This window comes from Orbilia oligospora (genome assembly GCF_000225545.1).
Source record: "Orbilia oligospora ATCC 24927 unplaced genomic scaffold scaffold00004, whole genome shotgun sequence".
Lineage (NCBI taxonomy): Eukaryota > Fungi > Ascomycota > Orbiliomycetes > Orbiliales > Orbiliaceae > Orbilia > Orbilia oligospora.
The window spans coordinates 480,172-495,208 of record NW_011645561.1 but is presented as its reverse complement, the minus strand read 5'-3'; the positions used below and the strand labels follow the sequence as shown (position 1 = coordinate 495,208).

At 43.2% G+C, this 15,037-nt stretch overlaps 5 protein-coding genes across 5 annotated transcripts; 4 read left to right on the top strand and 1 right to left on the bottom strand.

The window, feature by feature from the left end:
• Positions 1-134: 134 nt before the first annotated feature.
• AOL_s00004g150 (uncharacterized protein) lies at positions 135-1,183 on the top strand (the record flags this gene model as incomplete). The annotated part of the gene is made up of 2 exons (XM_011118800.1): positions 135-699; positions 789-1,183. The coding sequence occupies 2 exons, from the start codon at positions 135-137 to the stop codon at positions 1,181-1,183; spliced, it is 960 nt and encodes a 319-aa protein (XP_011117102.1).
• A 1,439-nt stretch (positions 1,184-2,622) lies between these two features.
• AOL_s00004g149 (uncharacterized protein) lies at positions 2,623-4,035 on the bottom strand (the record flags this gene model as incomplete). Its single annotated transcript, XM_011118799.1, has 2 exons — positions 2,623-3,789; positions 3,859-4,035. 2 exons carry the CDS (start codon positions 4,033-4,035, stop codon positions 2,623-2,625), a joined length of 1,344 nt encoding a protein of 447 aa, XP_011117101.1.
• Positions 4,036-5,375: 1,340 nt separating this feature from the next.
• Positions 5,376-8,004, top strand: AOL_s00004g148 (uncharacterized protein; the record flags this gene model as incomplete). Its single annotated transcript, XM_011118798.1, has 6 exons — positions 5,376-5,864; positions 5,978-6,134; positions 6,213-6,558; positions 6,642-7,201; positions 7,271-7,404; positions 7,480-8,004. The coding sequence occupies 6 exons, from the start codon at positions 5,376-5,378 to the stop codon at positions 8,002-8,004; spliced, it is 2,211 nt and encodes a 736-aa protein (XP_011117100.1).
• Positions 8,005-10,577: 2,573 nt separating this feature from the next.
• AOL_s00004g147 (uncharacterized protein) lies at positions 10,578-11,529 on the top strand (the record flags this gene model as incomplete). Its single annotated transcript, XM_011118797.1, has 5 exons — positions 10,578-10,733; positions 10,812-10,904; positions 10,964-11,088; positions 11,194-11,266; positions 11,374-11,529. The coding sequence occupies 5 exons, from the start codon at positions 10,578-10,580 to the stop codon at positions 11,527-11,529; spliced, it is 603 nt and encodes a 200-aa protein (XP_011117099.1).
• A 1,921-nt stretch (positions 11,530-13,450) lies between these two features.
• On the top strand, positions 13,451-14,325 carry AOL_s00004g146 (uncharacterized protein; the record flags this gene model as incomplete). The annotated part of the gene is made up of 5 exons (XM_011118796.1): positions 13,451-13,666; positions 13,796-13,867; positions 13,966-14,090; positions 14,188-14,260; positions 14,284-14,325. 5 exons carry the CDS (start codon positions 13,451-13,453, stop codon positions 14,323-14,325), a joined length of 528 nt encoding a protein of 175 aa, XP_011117098.1.
• Between the last annotated feature and the right edge of the window lie 712 nt (positions 14,326-15,037).

The window sequence follows — 15,037 nt, the reverse complement described above, 5'->3', positions numbered from 1 at the left end:
ACGACTTTTTTTTTTAATTCAGCAGACAAGTCAGGATACTTGAGTTCTCGACATTATATATATACATCCTTTCCATTCTTTATATACATATATATACTCCTTCCCACAATTACAAAAAAAACACAGTCGTCACAATGAAGCAGGCCACTTTCACCATCCTGGCAACCGCTGCTTTGGTCAGCGCACAAGCCCAACCATGGGCCCAATGCGGAGGATCCGGCTGGACAGGTCCCACCGGCTGCGTCTCAGGCTGGAGCTGCGTCTACTCCAACGAATGGTACTCCCAGTGCATCCAGTCCTCCGGCGGAACCACTGCCTCCATCACCACCAAGACTACCACAAAGGTGGCCACAACCACAAAGACTACCACAAAGGCCACAACGACTACCGCTGGTGGATCGGGCGGTGGTGGTACCGGATTGACCACCGTTGTCCCCGCCTCGGCTGGATCCACGACTCTTCCATCTGCTAAAGTTATCTCTGGCGTTTGGGACGGTGGGATGCTGAAGTATGACCGTAATCCTAAGGTCTGCGCTGATCAGAAGGAAACTGGGGAGGCGGATGCTATGTTCATCCTCGAATCCGGAGCTACTATTCGAAATGTTATTATCGGACCTGATCAGGCCGAAGGTATCCACTGCCGTGGACCTTGTACCGTTGAGAATGTTTGGTGGTTGGACGTTTGTGAGGATGCTATCAGTAAGTTTTTCCACCCCCCTTATTTCCTTACAAAACCCCCTACAAATTTTCAAATAATATCATCATACTAATATATAAATAAACAACAGCAATCAAACAATCCTCCGGAAACTCCTACATCACCGGCGGCGGCGCCTTCAAAGCCTCCGACAAAGTCGCCCAATTCAACGGCCGCGGAACCCTCACAATCAAAAACTTCTACGTAAATGACTACGGCAAAGTCGTCCGTTCCTGCGGAAACTGCTCTGGAAACGGTGGCCCCCGTAACATCGTCATCGATAATATCATCGCCAAGAGCGGTGGTGTTCTCTGCGGTATCAATACCAACTACGGCGATACTTGCAAGATCTCCAACTCCTGCCAGAACAGCGGCAAGTACTGCGATAGATATACTGGTAATTCCAGCGGTGCCGAGCCAAGTAAGATTGGATCGGGTCCTGATGGAACTTATTGTACTACTACGAATGTTAGGACTTCTTGTTAAAAGGAGGTAGAGTAAACTGGAGATGTGCGGTTGGGGTCTCTTTGAAAGGGGCAAGGAGAGTTTCTAATTTTCGTTATTATACATATTTTATTTTATATAACTTTCTATCTGCCTTTTTGTTCGGCTTTTGTTTTTTTAAAAAAAAAGAAAAATTTACTTGTACATACATAGATATTTGAACGCGGATTCCGTTGTATATATACAACCAGACGTTTAAAACGATAAAGACCGTATTGGCCATATAGTCGTGATTCTATTCTATTCTATCTTAATCAAATGTTTAGTCTGCACACCCTCTTCTTCTGGTCAACATCTGGCGTGCCAGTATATGCTGTACTATATATCCAGAGAAAACTTAACTTTCCAGTAAAACCACCGCACTGGTGAACCGCGCACAGACTTTCCAAAAATATAGTCCCGCGTAGGAAATCAGACTTAAACACCTAACTACTTTTAATTATAAGGAATTAGTGCTTTTTGCTAACTAAATTCCAGCTATTTTGTCTATTCGAAGGGTAGCAAAAAGTACAACAAAAACAACGCATTTGCATATATTATACCGGAAGAAACCTCTGCGAGGATTCGACCGAGAATGGCAGAATAAAAACGTGTTGCGACAACCTTTTCTAGTTAGCAGCTAAGGTGTATTCTGATTAACGAGACTGGAATCTATGGGATAATCAAGCCTTTGATATCAATAGCAAGTCTACATAAATAGCTTACTCCGTTTAAGGAAAAAGGAATCTAAAGCTATGTACTTGTCTACATCCGAAGTTATGATTTTTTCAGTCTCGTCCCTAAACATCGGTTGACATATATCCGATAATATAACGAAGACCTGTCAGTCGAATAATCTTGAAGTTCATTTATCCGAGCCGAGTTTTTGCAATAATCCAGGGCAAGTACTGTCAGAGAGATGGGATCTTTCTTATGTTATAGGATGCCTAGGAAAGTTAATAATAGTTGTATATAATTTATTTTATTATTAATAATAAAAACACTACTAGTTTTAAAATATTATTTTCAGTCTTGGCATGGTTTTCATTTTTAGAAATGGGTTTCTTGGCGGCTTTTATATACTAAGATGGTTTTGCGATTTGGTTTCGGTTTCTATTTTCAAAACCGGGAAACCATTATGGACGGTTTCTGATCTCAAGAAACCGAACCGAACCGCCCCATGTCGATCTCTAGTTCAAAATATATATCTAGTAAGTGATGTTCTGATTATTTTTTAGTCTTCTTAATTACTCTGTTGTTGTTTGGTTGACTTAGTGAGAACTGCTGTGCATTACTTGCATTGTTCACAGGGACAGAAATAATATGTGACCGTTATGTGTAAAAGGTGAGGTTTGAAGTAACGCAAACAAAAAAAAAGATTTTCGACCCAGTATCTGGTTCAAGAGATAATTTGAAAGGCTCATTTCCACATTTAGTTTTAACTAGTCGTTCAGTATGCTTATAGGTGTATTGATGCCAACAATCTTCCATGCGGTTCTTAATAATGAGGCCACCGTATTCTCTTTACCATTTTCATCCAAAGAGAGCGGTGTTAACGACTTATACGACTTTGCAGTTTTTATCGTGATACGAGCCCAGTCAAGAAATCTGCACTTGCTGTACATCTCCTCACTTTTTAGCGATTCGAACCAAATTTTTCCCGCTAGATCCCAAGAATTACCTCCCAAGAAATTAGCGAACTGATAGAACGCATGATTGGGGATGCCGGAGTTGATATGAACACCACCCCAATCATGGTTTTTATCGATTGGAAGATCATATTTATAATCCTTCATGTAGCAGACTTGATTGTCTCCCCCTAAGCCTTTTATATTATACGCTGTGCCGGGAGCTTTCATTGATTTCATGGCGTATGACTTTTCCGGATCCGTGACTCCGTCAATACCGACGTAGCTTCTGATTTCGGGCAACAGGATATCCTCGCCAATAAGCCAGTCTGACTGTTTAACGGTATGACCCTTGTGCCACTGCTCTGCCATCATCCCGAAGGTGTCTGATATGTGCTCGTTGAGTGCGCCGGATTCCCCGGAATATTCCAAATTCACCAAATAATGCGTGATAGCATGCATCATTTCGTGAGCTACGCATTCGAGGCTGCCAGCAAAATTTCCAAAGAATTTTGATTCGCTATCCATGTCGCTAAGCTGATCCCAGCCGTCTCCAAAACAAAAAGCGTACTGCCATTCATCAAAACCGGAGGGTGCGTAGAAAGCGCAGGGGAAGGAAAACCCATAATGCACCACAGCAATTAAAGGTGCGCCTTTATCGTCAATGGAATTATGATTGAAGCACTTCAGGAAAAATTCGTGCGCAATCCCCAAGTTGTCGTAACATTTGTCCACAGCATCGTGATACGACTTTGCGATCGCTACGTCCTCAAAATCTCCTGTCAGAGGCTCTCGTATGGACCAAGGCTCTTCCCCTTCCTCACGAGAGTAAAAACTTTTTTGAAAGTTGTTTGCAGGGTCGGCTAAGTCTCCCAAGAGGCCAGTTTGGATGGCTTGTATCAAGATGCGAAATGGTTTTCGACACTCCGAATTGTCCGGATCGTAGTCTTCTCTTGCAGGAATGTTCCAAAGACCTTGGCTCTAAGTTTAGAATGCATCAATTTATTGATGTTATTAGACTTTCAGAAGACTAATACAAGGGCCACTGACTTTGTTTTTTTTAGCCGCATCATCCATCTGATCAAGGACTCGAGCTGCCACCGTTTTAGTCGTTTCCCTCGTCTGGCTGCTCTGCTTGAGATCGATGAAGAGCTTAGACGGAACGAAAAAACAAAGCGGCTGGGCATCATCCGATGTATCTTCGGTTTCATCTGAAGATTTCGACATGTATGCTACTTATAGTGATCGAAGGTTATGAAAATGGCCACACTGACCAACCTAACGCATTTCGCAATAAGCTATTGACTGTGTCAGTAATCAACTATGGATTTTACAAACAAATGCCAAACGAACTTGAAGGGGGTATATAATTTGGAAATCTAACCCTATATGAAGTAGAAGTGGACCAGTGAGCTCTATATGTGCCGTAGTCATTCACGTATATACGCTGCTCGTTTGGTGAAGAAGACGGAGGAGGAGGTTCTGTTACGATGGTCAATATAGACTAAAACGTTTAAACATGTTACTACAGACGAGGGCGTGACTGATAATGAATGAAAATGCCCTTCGTATATTATTCGGATCAAGAGATTGACTAATCCCCTTGTCAGAAGCGGGGTAGTGCATCTGTCTCGACGACGGAGTGGGGAGAACACTCGACGTGAGGCAAAGCTAATCAGCTAAGTCCTGGATCAGCCGCAGATGCGGAGATTCTGCATAGTCAGTATCAGAATTGACCACATCGTAAGCTCGATCGCCACGACACGCCTAAGCTATTGGCTATTCTCGAGCTGCACCATTCATAGTTTTCATGCAGAAATTGTGTTGATTGTTAGAGTCGCACTTCGGGTTTCAATTTTATCCTGAGCGGGTAAATCGAGCCGTGCCATGCAAGCCTTTTTTGTGCCGTGCCATGCAGGGCCGGTTTGTCAATTAATTCTTCCTTCTCATAGGTTCATGGTATCCGCCTCTTCGTTCATGAGGGCGTATCGGCTGCTCTTGCTTCATACCGTTCTGCTGTCTTGCGCACACAGGGATGCACGGATCCCTTCTTACTGTTTTCAATCCTCAGCCGTGAGGGTGAAGACTCCAGGCCCCACTCCAGAGGTGTTTCATACAGGCTTTGACGAGGGTTTTTAGCAATCTAGATTGATCTATCGATAATATTGGAGCTGCGGATTCGGTTCGAATATTCGCATGGATCACGAGATACTACGTCGACCGCGACCGTTTAGGATGTGCATGGGATTCCTCAGCTCAAAGTATTCCTACCTAGCTTCTTTCAATAATAGCCAACAGTTTGTAAGCCTGCTACAAGAAAGCGGGGGTGGTGCAGTGATACATACGTAGAGCTATGCATCGATCAGCTCAAGATACTAGCTATAGCTGTAGCTATGAAGAAGACTATATAAACCACACGATTGGACATTCAGAAAAAAAATAGTTGGACGGATTGATATGCTACGCATTTCTCAAACTTTTAGAGCATGTTTGAAGGTTTAAAACCAATTACACTTCTATCATAATATAACTCATTAACAGCAAATCTGCTGCATATCAACGAGAACATGGAGCCACAACCGATCAGAGAAGCCATCCTTGAGATTAGCCAAACGATCAAGCGGAATGAGGAGCTTGACAAAAAGCACTTCCCGGGGATGAGCGACTTGATGCAAGATTATTACGACGGCAAAGTAGACAACGAAGAAACTCTTCGTCGCCTTATGAAGGTATACAAAGATTCCGAGGACGATGATTACAGTCAAGTTCTTGACAAGTATGATGCGGACGAAAAAGACGCACTGAATGCGTATCTGGATGGAACCAAATCTAGTGACGATGCAGCCAAAGAATTTCTTTCAAGGCCTCCTCTTGTAACTCGAGAGCTTTTTCAGAAGCTCGAGGAGGCAAAGAAAGTACAGGAGAACGTACCAGCACCTAAGCTTGGTCTTCCCAATGAGGACCCAGGTTCATCAGGCGACAACCGTGAATTCCTGCCGGAACCCGGAAAGAAATTTGGGAAGTACCAGGCAGTTTTCATTGAGGGTGAGAAGGAGGTAAAGCAGTGCCACATCCTTGCGATTGACAGATTCGTTCTCTGATCCCGTTCACTTTCATGTGGAAGCACAAATAACGAAACTAACATGCCTTGATTATCATTAATGCAAAGCCCATCCCTGGACTTCGGAACCTTAAATTTGAAAACTGGGGAAGAACCATCCAAAACACGCCCCAATGGACTTTCTTGCCAGATAAACCAGACGATGTACGCATGGTCGTAAAACACGCACAACAAAATAAGAAAGGCGTCCGAGTATCTGGATTCCGTAAGTTGGAATTTTATGTTATTCTATCAGTACTGTAGAATTCTGCTGACAGTTCCGGTATGAATCTGCTTACAACAGGCCATTCTTGGTCTCCGATATTCGGTAGAGGGAACGATCAAGGGCAAGGTAAAAATCAGAACACTTTAATCTCCACCTTAGACCTGAGCACGGCATCGATTCTCCCAAATTTTACAGCTGAGCCGTGGAGGGAATTACCGGAGCCTATTCAGCTAAATTCCATTACCGAAAGAAATGCCCAATTTGTAAACGGGCCAGACCTGGGAAATGGTAAGAAATATGTGAGGATTGGGACTTCGGTCACCCATGAGCAGCTTCGCCGTTGGTGTATATTGAACGACGTTACTCTCCCAATGAGCATTATCATGGTTGAGATCACCGCGGGTGGGAGCAATGCACCAATCTGGTAAATCAAATCTTTTTCCAAGTTCACCCCCTCTTTAATCTATCTATTTTATCTCAAGTGATTTGGCTAACCCGTCCTCGAAGTCACGGTGGAGGCATACGACATAAGACTATGAGTGATATCGTTAGAAAGATTGAGTATGTCGACGCGAATGCAAACTGCCAAGAAGTAGACATGTCCACCCCGGATCTCCTCAAAGCGGTCGCTGGCTGTTTCGGCCTGGTTGGTGTCGTCACTCACATAACCTTGGAGCTTGACGGCATGACCGCAGCGGTTCTACGGCCCAAGCTCGTCGACGTTATTGATGCCGTGCCACCGCCTCCAGAGATGAAGCACGAAGATATCCCCAAGGCAATTCGCCCGAAGAGGCCGCGAACCGACGAGGAGAAGCGAAAGGCGCAGGAAGAGTTCGAACGCAAGGCAAACTCAGACTATTATTCTGAATGGTTCTGGTTCCCTTACTCTGGAAAAGTCTGGGTTAATTGTTGGTCTAATGACACGGATCTCAGAAATTTGGAGGATTTTCCCGGTAAATGGGCGGCGGCCCAGCAGATCTGGGGCACGATTGCTGTCGCACTTACGCAGAAGGCTAAAAAGGCTTGGAGTTGGTTCATATCAGAGTATCATCAAACTATAATGCTGAGTGAGTAAAACCCGGAAAATTACTAAATACGCAGAATGAAGTTGACTTTGTGTTGAAACTGCATTATAGCTTGGTTGGCGGAGCAAAACCTGCTTCAAATCGGTGACAAAGAAAAGCCAATTCGCACAGCCCTTCCGAATGCATTGCATTTTCAAAGAGGAATACAGAATATTCAGGTCCGCGATCTTGAGATCGAACTTCCTGTAAGTCCTCCTCCTAGGTTCTGGATCCTAATGTGTTAAGAATTCTCAGCTGACCTCAACGGTTTTCTTCAATAGTTGCACGCTAAAAAAGATAACCCTAATGCTCGGGATTATACCAACGTTCAACGCGCCTGGTGGAAAGCTATCATCGAAGCTTATAACAATACCGAGCAGAGCCCGATGCGTATGCCACTTGAGATGCGCATGGTGGGTGACAGCGACATCATCATGGCGCCTCAGCGCGGTAACAAGCTTGGAACATGCGCCATTGAGATCCTCACGCTTAAAAGCGCTGGTGAAGATGGAACATGGCAGCCCTTCGCGCAGAAGGTTCTCGACATCTGGATGCGTGACTGCAGCAGGGACAATGATGGCAACAAGCTCAACGTCCGCCCCCATTGGGCGAAAGAGTGGGATAATTTCAAAGTCGATGGGAAACCATGGCGTGAGGTGCTCAAGAATGAAAGTTACAAAGACCAGATTGTGGAGTTCAAGTCTGCTTTGACTAAACTCGGGGAAATCCAAGGGTGGACATTGAGCGATATTAAGGAAAGATACTCGAACGAGTTGTTCGATTATCTATTTTTCGATGATGTTTGATCATCTCTTAGTTACTTGATTCCGCTTGTCACTTCACCACAACTCTTGCTGTTACTTATCAATGGTATCGACTATGATCTGGAGGTAACTGAAGGCATTGTAAGATTATCTCGTTAGACAGTGAAAGTCTTGCTCAGAAAAATGAGTGATAACCCAATTCAGTGCATTCATGACCCCATATAAGCTGGTTGCACCCAACTATTTACGATTATATTAAGCTTTATCTAGTCTTCTACATTTTTTTTCCAACTCGCCAAGCTTACAACGTACAACTTCTATCGAGACTTTTAATGGCTATACTAGCTTTTTGATGCTAAAGTAGATCTCAAGGCCCTTATGATTTACAGAATCCAGAAATGTATCATTGATATTGGGGTTTACTACACTTGTATGTTAGAGGTTATGTAGAGCCAGCGAATCCACCCATCTATCAGATTATTGTTATTCAGGCGTTAGAACTGGTCTCGTTGGTACCAGACAACACGAATTACACGTTAGAACCGGATTTTGCTGTTGGATTTATAGGAATGGGAAGGTGTTTTCTAGCTCTTTGTGTTGTTTGGTTTTAAATTTGAAGACGGCCGATACTATACTATAATGACTCTGAATGTACCCGGGGTGGATAGTTAAAGGTTAAACAATTATATGGTTTAAAAGGATCCATGAAGCCAACTTCGAAACCCAACCGCTTACTTTGCTGAGATATTATGCTCTCAGATATCCCTTCAGTCGGGGAAATACCCATTCCGGAGCCGGTTTGCACCCATTTTACGGAAAATTGGAGTTTCAAGCGCTAGCATTTCTGGTTTGAAGCAAAACTGAACGCCTTTAGGTATCGCCCAATGTATAAGTCCTCTGGATTCTTGATGTGTGCGCTTACAAAAGCCTTGCAATCGGCAAAAGAAAGCGCTAGAAAATAAGAGATTACATCAAAAACAGGTAATCCATCGAGTTCCTGAAAGTTGAAGAACGTACCACGACCGTTAGCTGTCGAATATCGGTGCTCCTGAAAACTGAAGAATCACACATACGGTGTAGTCTCATTTCGAGACCCTTTCACTAATCGACATTGTTAGGATCATCAATAGACATGTCGGTATGCTACCATCCTATACTTCAAACAATTCTTTTCATTTTTGTGGCCGGGTATCTTAAAAAGCCACCAGGACGGCAAGAAATGCGGCAAAAAGAAGGAACGCTAGGGCCAATTGGATTCTATAGCGTCCGATAGTAAAAGCTGAGAAGAGGACTCAAATGTTGAGATCGATAACCGTACGTGAAAAAAAGTCATCCACATTAGCGACAGGTTTCTTATCCTTGGAATCTAGTCGATTGAATTCTTTTTCAATTTCGTTTTGCTGTACTAAATCATGAAAAGCTTTAGTTTTAGGCTCTGAATATAAATGGCCCAACGATCACGTGACGACTGTCATTCACTAAAATAGATTCAAAAACTAATTAAAATGTTAAAATTCTATTTTGAAGTCAAAAATGTCACGTGATCTTGTATAAGTTCTTATACAGGTAGGCTACGCACTTACACGGCGTGTCCCATCCTTAGGATATTTGCACTATTATATAATTATATTCCTCCTTTGTCTTTTCTTGGTATAACATCCGCCACACGGGATTATAGGTCAGCGCGGAGGAGAGTTTCCGTAACATTTTCTTGCGTATTTTTAGGAAGAATCGAAAGAATACCTGATTTGAGACAAGAGGCAGTTGCATTTATAATTTATCAACTCTGTAGGGTTGTATTATTATAGTGTGTTACCGTGGAGCGGATAATCTGGAATTGCTCCGCTCCGTTCCATAGAACGAAGTGGTTTTTTAGGATTTTTGATAAACTTAAGAATAAGATACTATATAATTGGCTCTATTTTACCCTATCTCACCGGGCCCTATAAGGGCTGTTTAACGTTACAGACATAACTTCACTCTCCGTCAGTACCCACCAGCACGCACCCTGGATCCTTTAGATCAACAGTAGAATGTGATTGTAAGTATCTTCTGAAAAATTTCTAGCGAAGCCGCCTTTCGATCGATTCGGTCTTCTGCGCGTAAAACCTACATCACATTGTTCGTACCGCTATCGGCGCACACCTACATGCATATGCATGTATGCGGTGTTAAACAGGACCATTGTTCGCCCGTGCCGCAGACGCGCATATACTAGTCGACTGATCTCAAGATCGCGAGAAACTCCTTTTCTTGATGATCGTGAGGTTAGCGGCGCGGGAGTAGTGCTGTATTATTAGGGGACGAATGTAGTTTCGTGTAAATTTTTGGCGTTTATCGGATTTGCGAGGAAGCTTTGGAGGTGTTGGAAACTAGGAGGTTTCAAAAAGGGAAGCGTTATCGCTAAGGCGAAGTGCACGTGTAGAACTCGCAAAGACGAGGATCGTGTAGAGGTACTGGGATTTTTATCTCGTAAGATACTTAGATGTGATTGTGATAGTTTAGTTATATATAATAAAGGTTCATCTTGCCTTTTACCTCAGAGTCAAGAATATACAAACCAAAACCTACAGATCCTCAAATATACCTTTTTCTGATTTCTTGAAATTTAAAACATGAAGTTCTCAACGATCTTATCCTTGTTATCCCTCGCGGCAGCTCCGAGTTATTCAATCCCGACCAGCGACGCCGCTAATAGCGGCGAAGTAGTTCCCATGCATATTACCCTACCGACTGCAGACGGGCCCCTAGAGCTAATCGGAACCTACGAGGTATACCCATCTCAATCCTCTGGACTAATCCAGTCAATCTGACTTAAAAACCAATTGCTGAAAATAATTGATTTTTAGGAACTAATCCCACAAATCCAAGAGGCCTACCCCGATTGGGTTCCATATCCAGAATCCACGAGATTAACACCGACACCAACATCATCACCAAACGTATTGCTCCCCTCAACTACTTTATACACATGCGAAACTGACAAGGAAACTATACATAGCCATCTCTCGTAGAGCGATACTTCAAGAACAGACCAACATGCTGGCTTGTCGCTGGAAATTCATGCTTAACTTGGGCGGTTACACAGGCGAGGAATAATCTCAAAAACCTTCCTGCCAGAACAATGTAAGTCGACCCTTAACTTCAAGTCTGAAAATTCTTGGGTTATATATACATCTGTTATTATGAATTTTTCTAAAATACTAACCAATCACCTTCCATAACATCCAGGTGCGGCGGCCCACCAAACAAATGCTCAAGAACAACGTGCGCCGACGGCGCAGCTCTCGATCTCTGTAACGACGTAAAAGCCCCCCAACCTACCATCCTATCCAACGAAATTTAAAACCATTTACCCCCAAAGACAAGATCGCATATATATACTAACACTCGTAAACAAAATTTAAACAGCGAACCACCTCCCTAAGTATACTTTGCAACAGAGTCGAAAAGGCCTCCGGCGATATCGCACACGACTGTCAAGACAACTTCGACGGCGAGACTTGGACAAAAGGACAATGGTTCGACACCACAGGTTATAACGTCGTTGTCAGGAGGTGCTACTAAACATGTATATAACTTATAAGTATAGTATAGGACAGAGAATTAATTGTATTATTGCTAACGTAATTCCATTGCTTCATCACGCGGTAAATACGTAATATTAATGGGATTTTAAAGCTGAATACGGAGTACCCGGCTACAGCCAAGAAAGAGTATCATTCTCGGCCCGAGACCGGGATAATATGCATGTATTTCCTTTGGGGGGGGATTACCGTCGCATAAAATTTCATGACTGCAGTACTCCGTATTGACGTTGCAATTGAGTTAATTGAGGCGGTGGCACAGTAAACGATTTGTCAGAATATGGAACCAGGCAGCCATTCAGCTGAGTTCGGGATATCTTGAGATCCACAATCTACTCGGGACTCCGCTGGCCCGTTCGACGTATCGATGAATTCGAAGAGATATGTTTGTTCTATTGGTCGTATAATATATGCATATGTCAGACGGTTCGCGAATTCGATTCAATTCAGCTGATTAGTATCACGAAGGAGTCACTTTTTTTGTATGTATATCGTGTGCCCACTACCTCCGAGCTCCTTCAAATTACAAGAGAAAAGAAAACTTCCAAAGATGGTAACCCCCCTACCGAATTTGATCCGTCACCCAAAAGGTTTTTCCGATCAAGCCATACTTCCGCCATAATGACCCAATCCCGTCAAGGGATTCCAAAATACCACGCCGCCAACACATATAACCTTATCAGAGACCCACTATAACACCCAGACCAATACCCCAGATATTATATTCAGGCACAATGGTAATTCGAAACTAACCCATACGTTTCGCAATTAGTTATTCAAAAAATAAGAATGTTAAGAACAAGAAGCGCTGTCAAAAAAGAAGAGTAAACCCAAGAAAAAAGAATCCCTACCGACATAACGACGCTAACCCAGCATCTCTGTCGATCAACTACTCAAACTGCATGTTTCATTCCAACCGGACGCAGGCGGAACCAACAAGCGGGTCCCCGACCCACGAGAACAACGCCCCCCCTTTAATCCACGGGCTCAGCTCAGGAACAGGAATAACCCACCTTCTCTTTCTCCTCGTCGGCTTTAATATCCTTGCGGGAATTCTCGCATGTTTACACACTCGCCCGCCAAAAAAAAAAAACAAGGGAAGCTGGGAAAAGCCATAAACTTTGCTTATCGAAAGAGCCAGATTTGACCTTACAACCCCTCACCCCTTCCCTTGTCCCACCATAAAGGCGTAAAGCGCGTTTACAAAAAGGGATTTTCCCTCCTGTCACAAAGTTAACATGGCCAAGGGTCTCGATGCAGCAATGTGGCGTTTGCATGGAACCCCACAATCCCAACCGCATACTCTTTATATAACTCTTTTTTTGTTTTCCTTGGAAAAAAACGATTAAAGGGAATTAAGGAAATAAAGGATAAAAATAAAACTTGGTTTTTTGTGGTTGTTTTCATGGAATTGTGGTGGGAACGAGACTAGAATTGTGGGTATATAAAGAGACGCCTATCTTACCCTTTTCCGGTCTCGTCTCGGTGGGTTCTTCTTCGTCTTCTTCTTTTTTTCTTCGCTTTTCTCACATATCTTCCTTTAAGTCGTGCAATTGCTTGTGTGTGCTCCGTGCATTTTTATACGTGTGTGTACTTTCGATCGTGTGTGTGCGTCGTGTGCGTCTTTTAATTGTTGGGGGAGACTTCGATTTCTCGATCTCGATCTCGGTTCGTTCCTAGCTACCAACTGCCAGCCTGTTTCGATTCGTCAGAATCAATTCCTGTCAGGCTACGGCGTTTAATAGGAACCGATAACATCCCCCCCTGAATTTTCTTGATACAAGACCCAAAAAAAGTCAAGAAACCCCCTCCAAGATTTTTTTAAAAAGCAAGAGTCGGCACCAGATATCCGCGAAAGCAAAAACGTTAAACGTTAAACTAAAAAAAGAGGGTCGAAAAAAATGTGGATTCGAAGTACCATCATCCTTTTGGTCGGGTTAATCGCCAAGTCCGCGTTTACGGCCCCAGCGCTGCTCTATGCCGCCGCCAATGCGATCGACGGTGTCAAAATCGATCTGACTAGTGACGCAGCTGGGAGTGGGATCGTGACACCAATGAATATTCACGGATATATAACTCCGGGTGGACCGGTTTTCAACTTTACGGGGACTCTCGAAGTACGTCATTTCTTCTTTAAAAAAGAAACTTTTTTTTTTAAAAAAATAAAAAACTATGATTTTTTTGGTTCTTTCCCTTTTCTGGAAGGGGAGAGAGGAGGCTCTTTTATTGACATTTTGATAATTTAGCAAGTTATTCCGCAGATTAAAGAACTTTATCCAGATTGGGACCCGACGGTGCCGACGCCGACGACTGAGAATGTATGTATACGTATACCCCAAAGTACTTTCATGTCTCTCCATGAGAGCTATCAGTATGCATTCTGCCGATCTAAATCGCGCTAACATCTACAAACCAGCCTAGTAAAGTCAAACGATACTTCCAAAACCGTCCGACATGCTGGCTAGTCGTCGGATGGAACACAGGACGGGCTGGAGCTTTCGGACAGGCAGATTACTTGGAAGCACTTGGGGAGCATACCATGTAAGCATTCATTTCTTCCTTCTTCCCTATCCTCTAGCACCGTTTCAATTGGGATGCATAAATGGTATAATACTAATAATTAATAATAATAAAACAGGTGTGGAGCCGAAGCTAGAACCTGTGCACGAACAGGCTGTAATAACGAATCTGCCGTCGATTTATGTAACGATGTAAGTTATAAACTTATTCCTAGATATATAACCTCAAATCTTCGATCGACTGGACTAACCCGTAGGGAAATCGATATTACAGCGAACAACCAAAGTCGATATTACATGTCCTCGAGTCGGTCGTGCAGCCAGAGAGATTGCAACAGATTGCAAGACAATGTACAATGGGGTAGAAACGACGAGAGGGCAGTGGTTTGATACTACAGGGTATAATGTAGTCGTTCGGAAGTGTCTGATGTGATAGTTTTACCTTTTTTTTCCCTTCTGTTTCCGTTTTTTATATGGTATATATAACCTATCTGTGGCATGTTCATGTTTTTGGCAATTGGGTCGTTTTGATTCTTGGATATTGGTAATATGGTTTTTTGCAAATTTGGGTATCGTTCAATTGGCGCTTGGGAGGCTAAAGAAGCCAGGGCAGGGAAGCTTAAGGGGGTAGGGAAGAAGGGGATATACATGGATGGGATGGGATGGGATGGGATAATGGTTTACTATGAGCATAACGTACATATATATACCAACAGCTAATTACCTAATTAGGTAATATACATTCTGGGAATACTCCAAAAGAGGAAATGCCCTAACTTCCAAACTTCCAAATATAGTAATTTCCCATGAAACACCTCCTCGGTGTCAAAGTCCAAGCCAAAAAGCCGAGTCGGAAGTGTACGTCACGCTTAATGTTATTTCTTCTTCTCCACACCGCCACGATCCGAGTTTGCGCAGTTCGGTCGGAATCTTCTCCATCCGCTTCTTTCTTCCTTTCTTCCTTTCTTT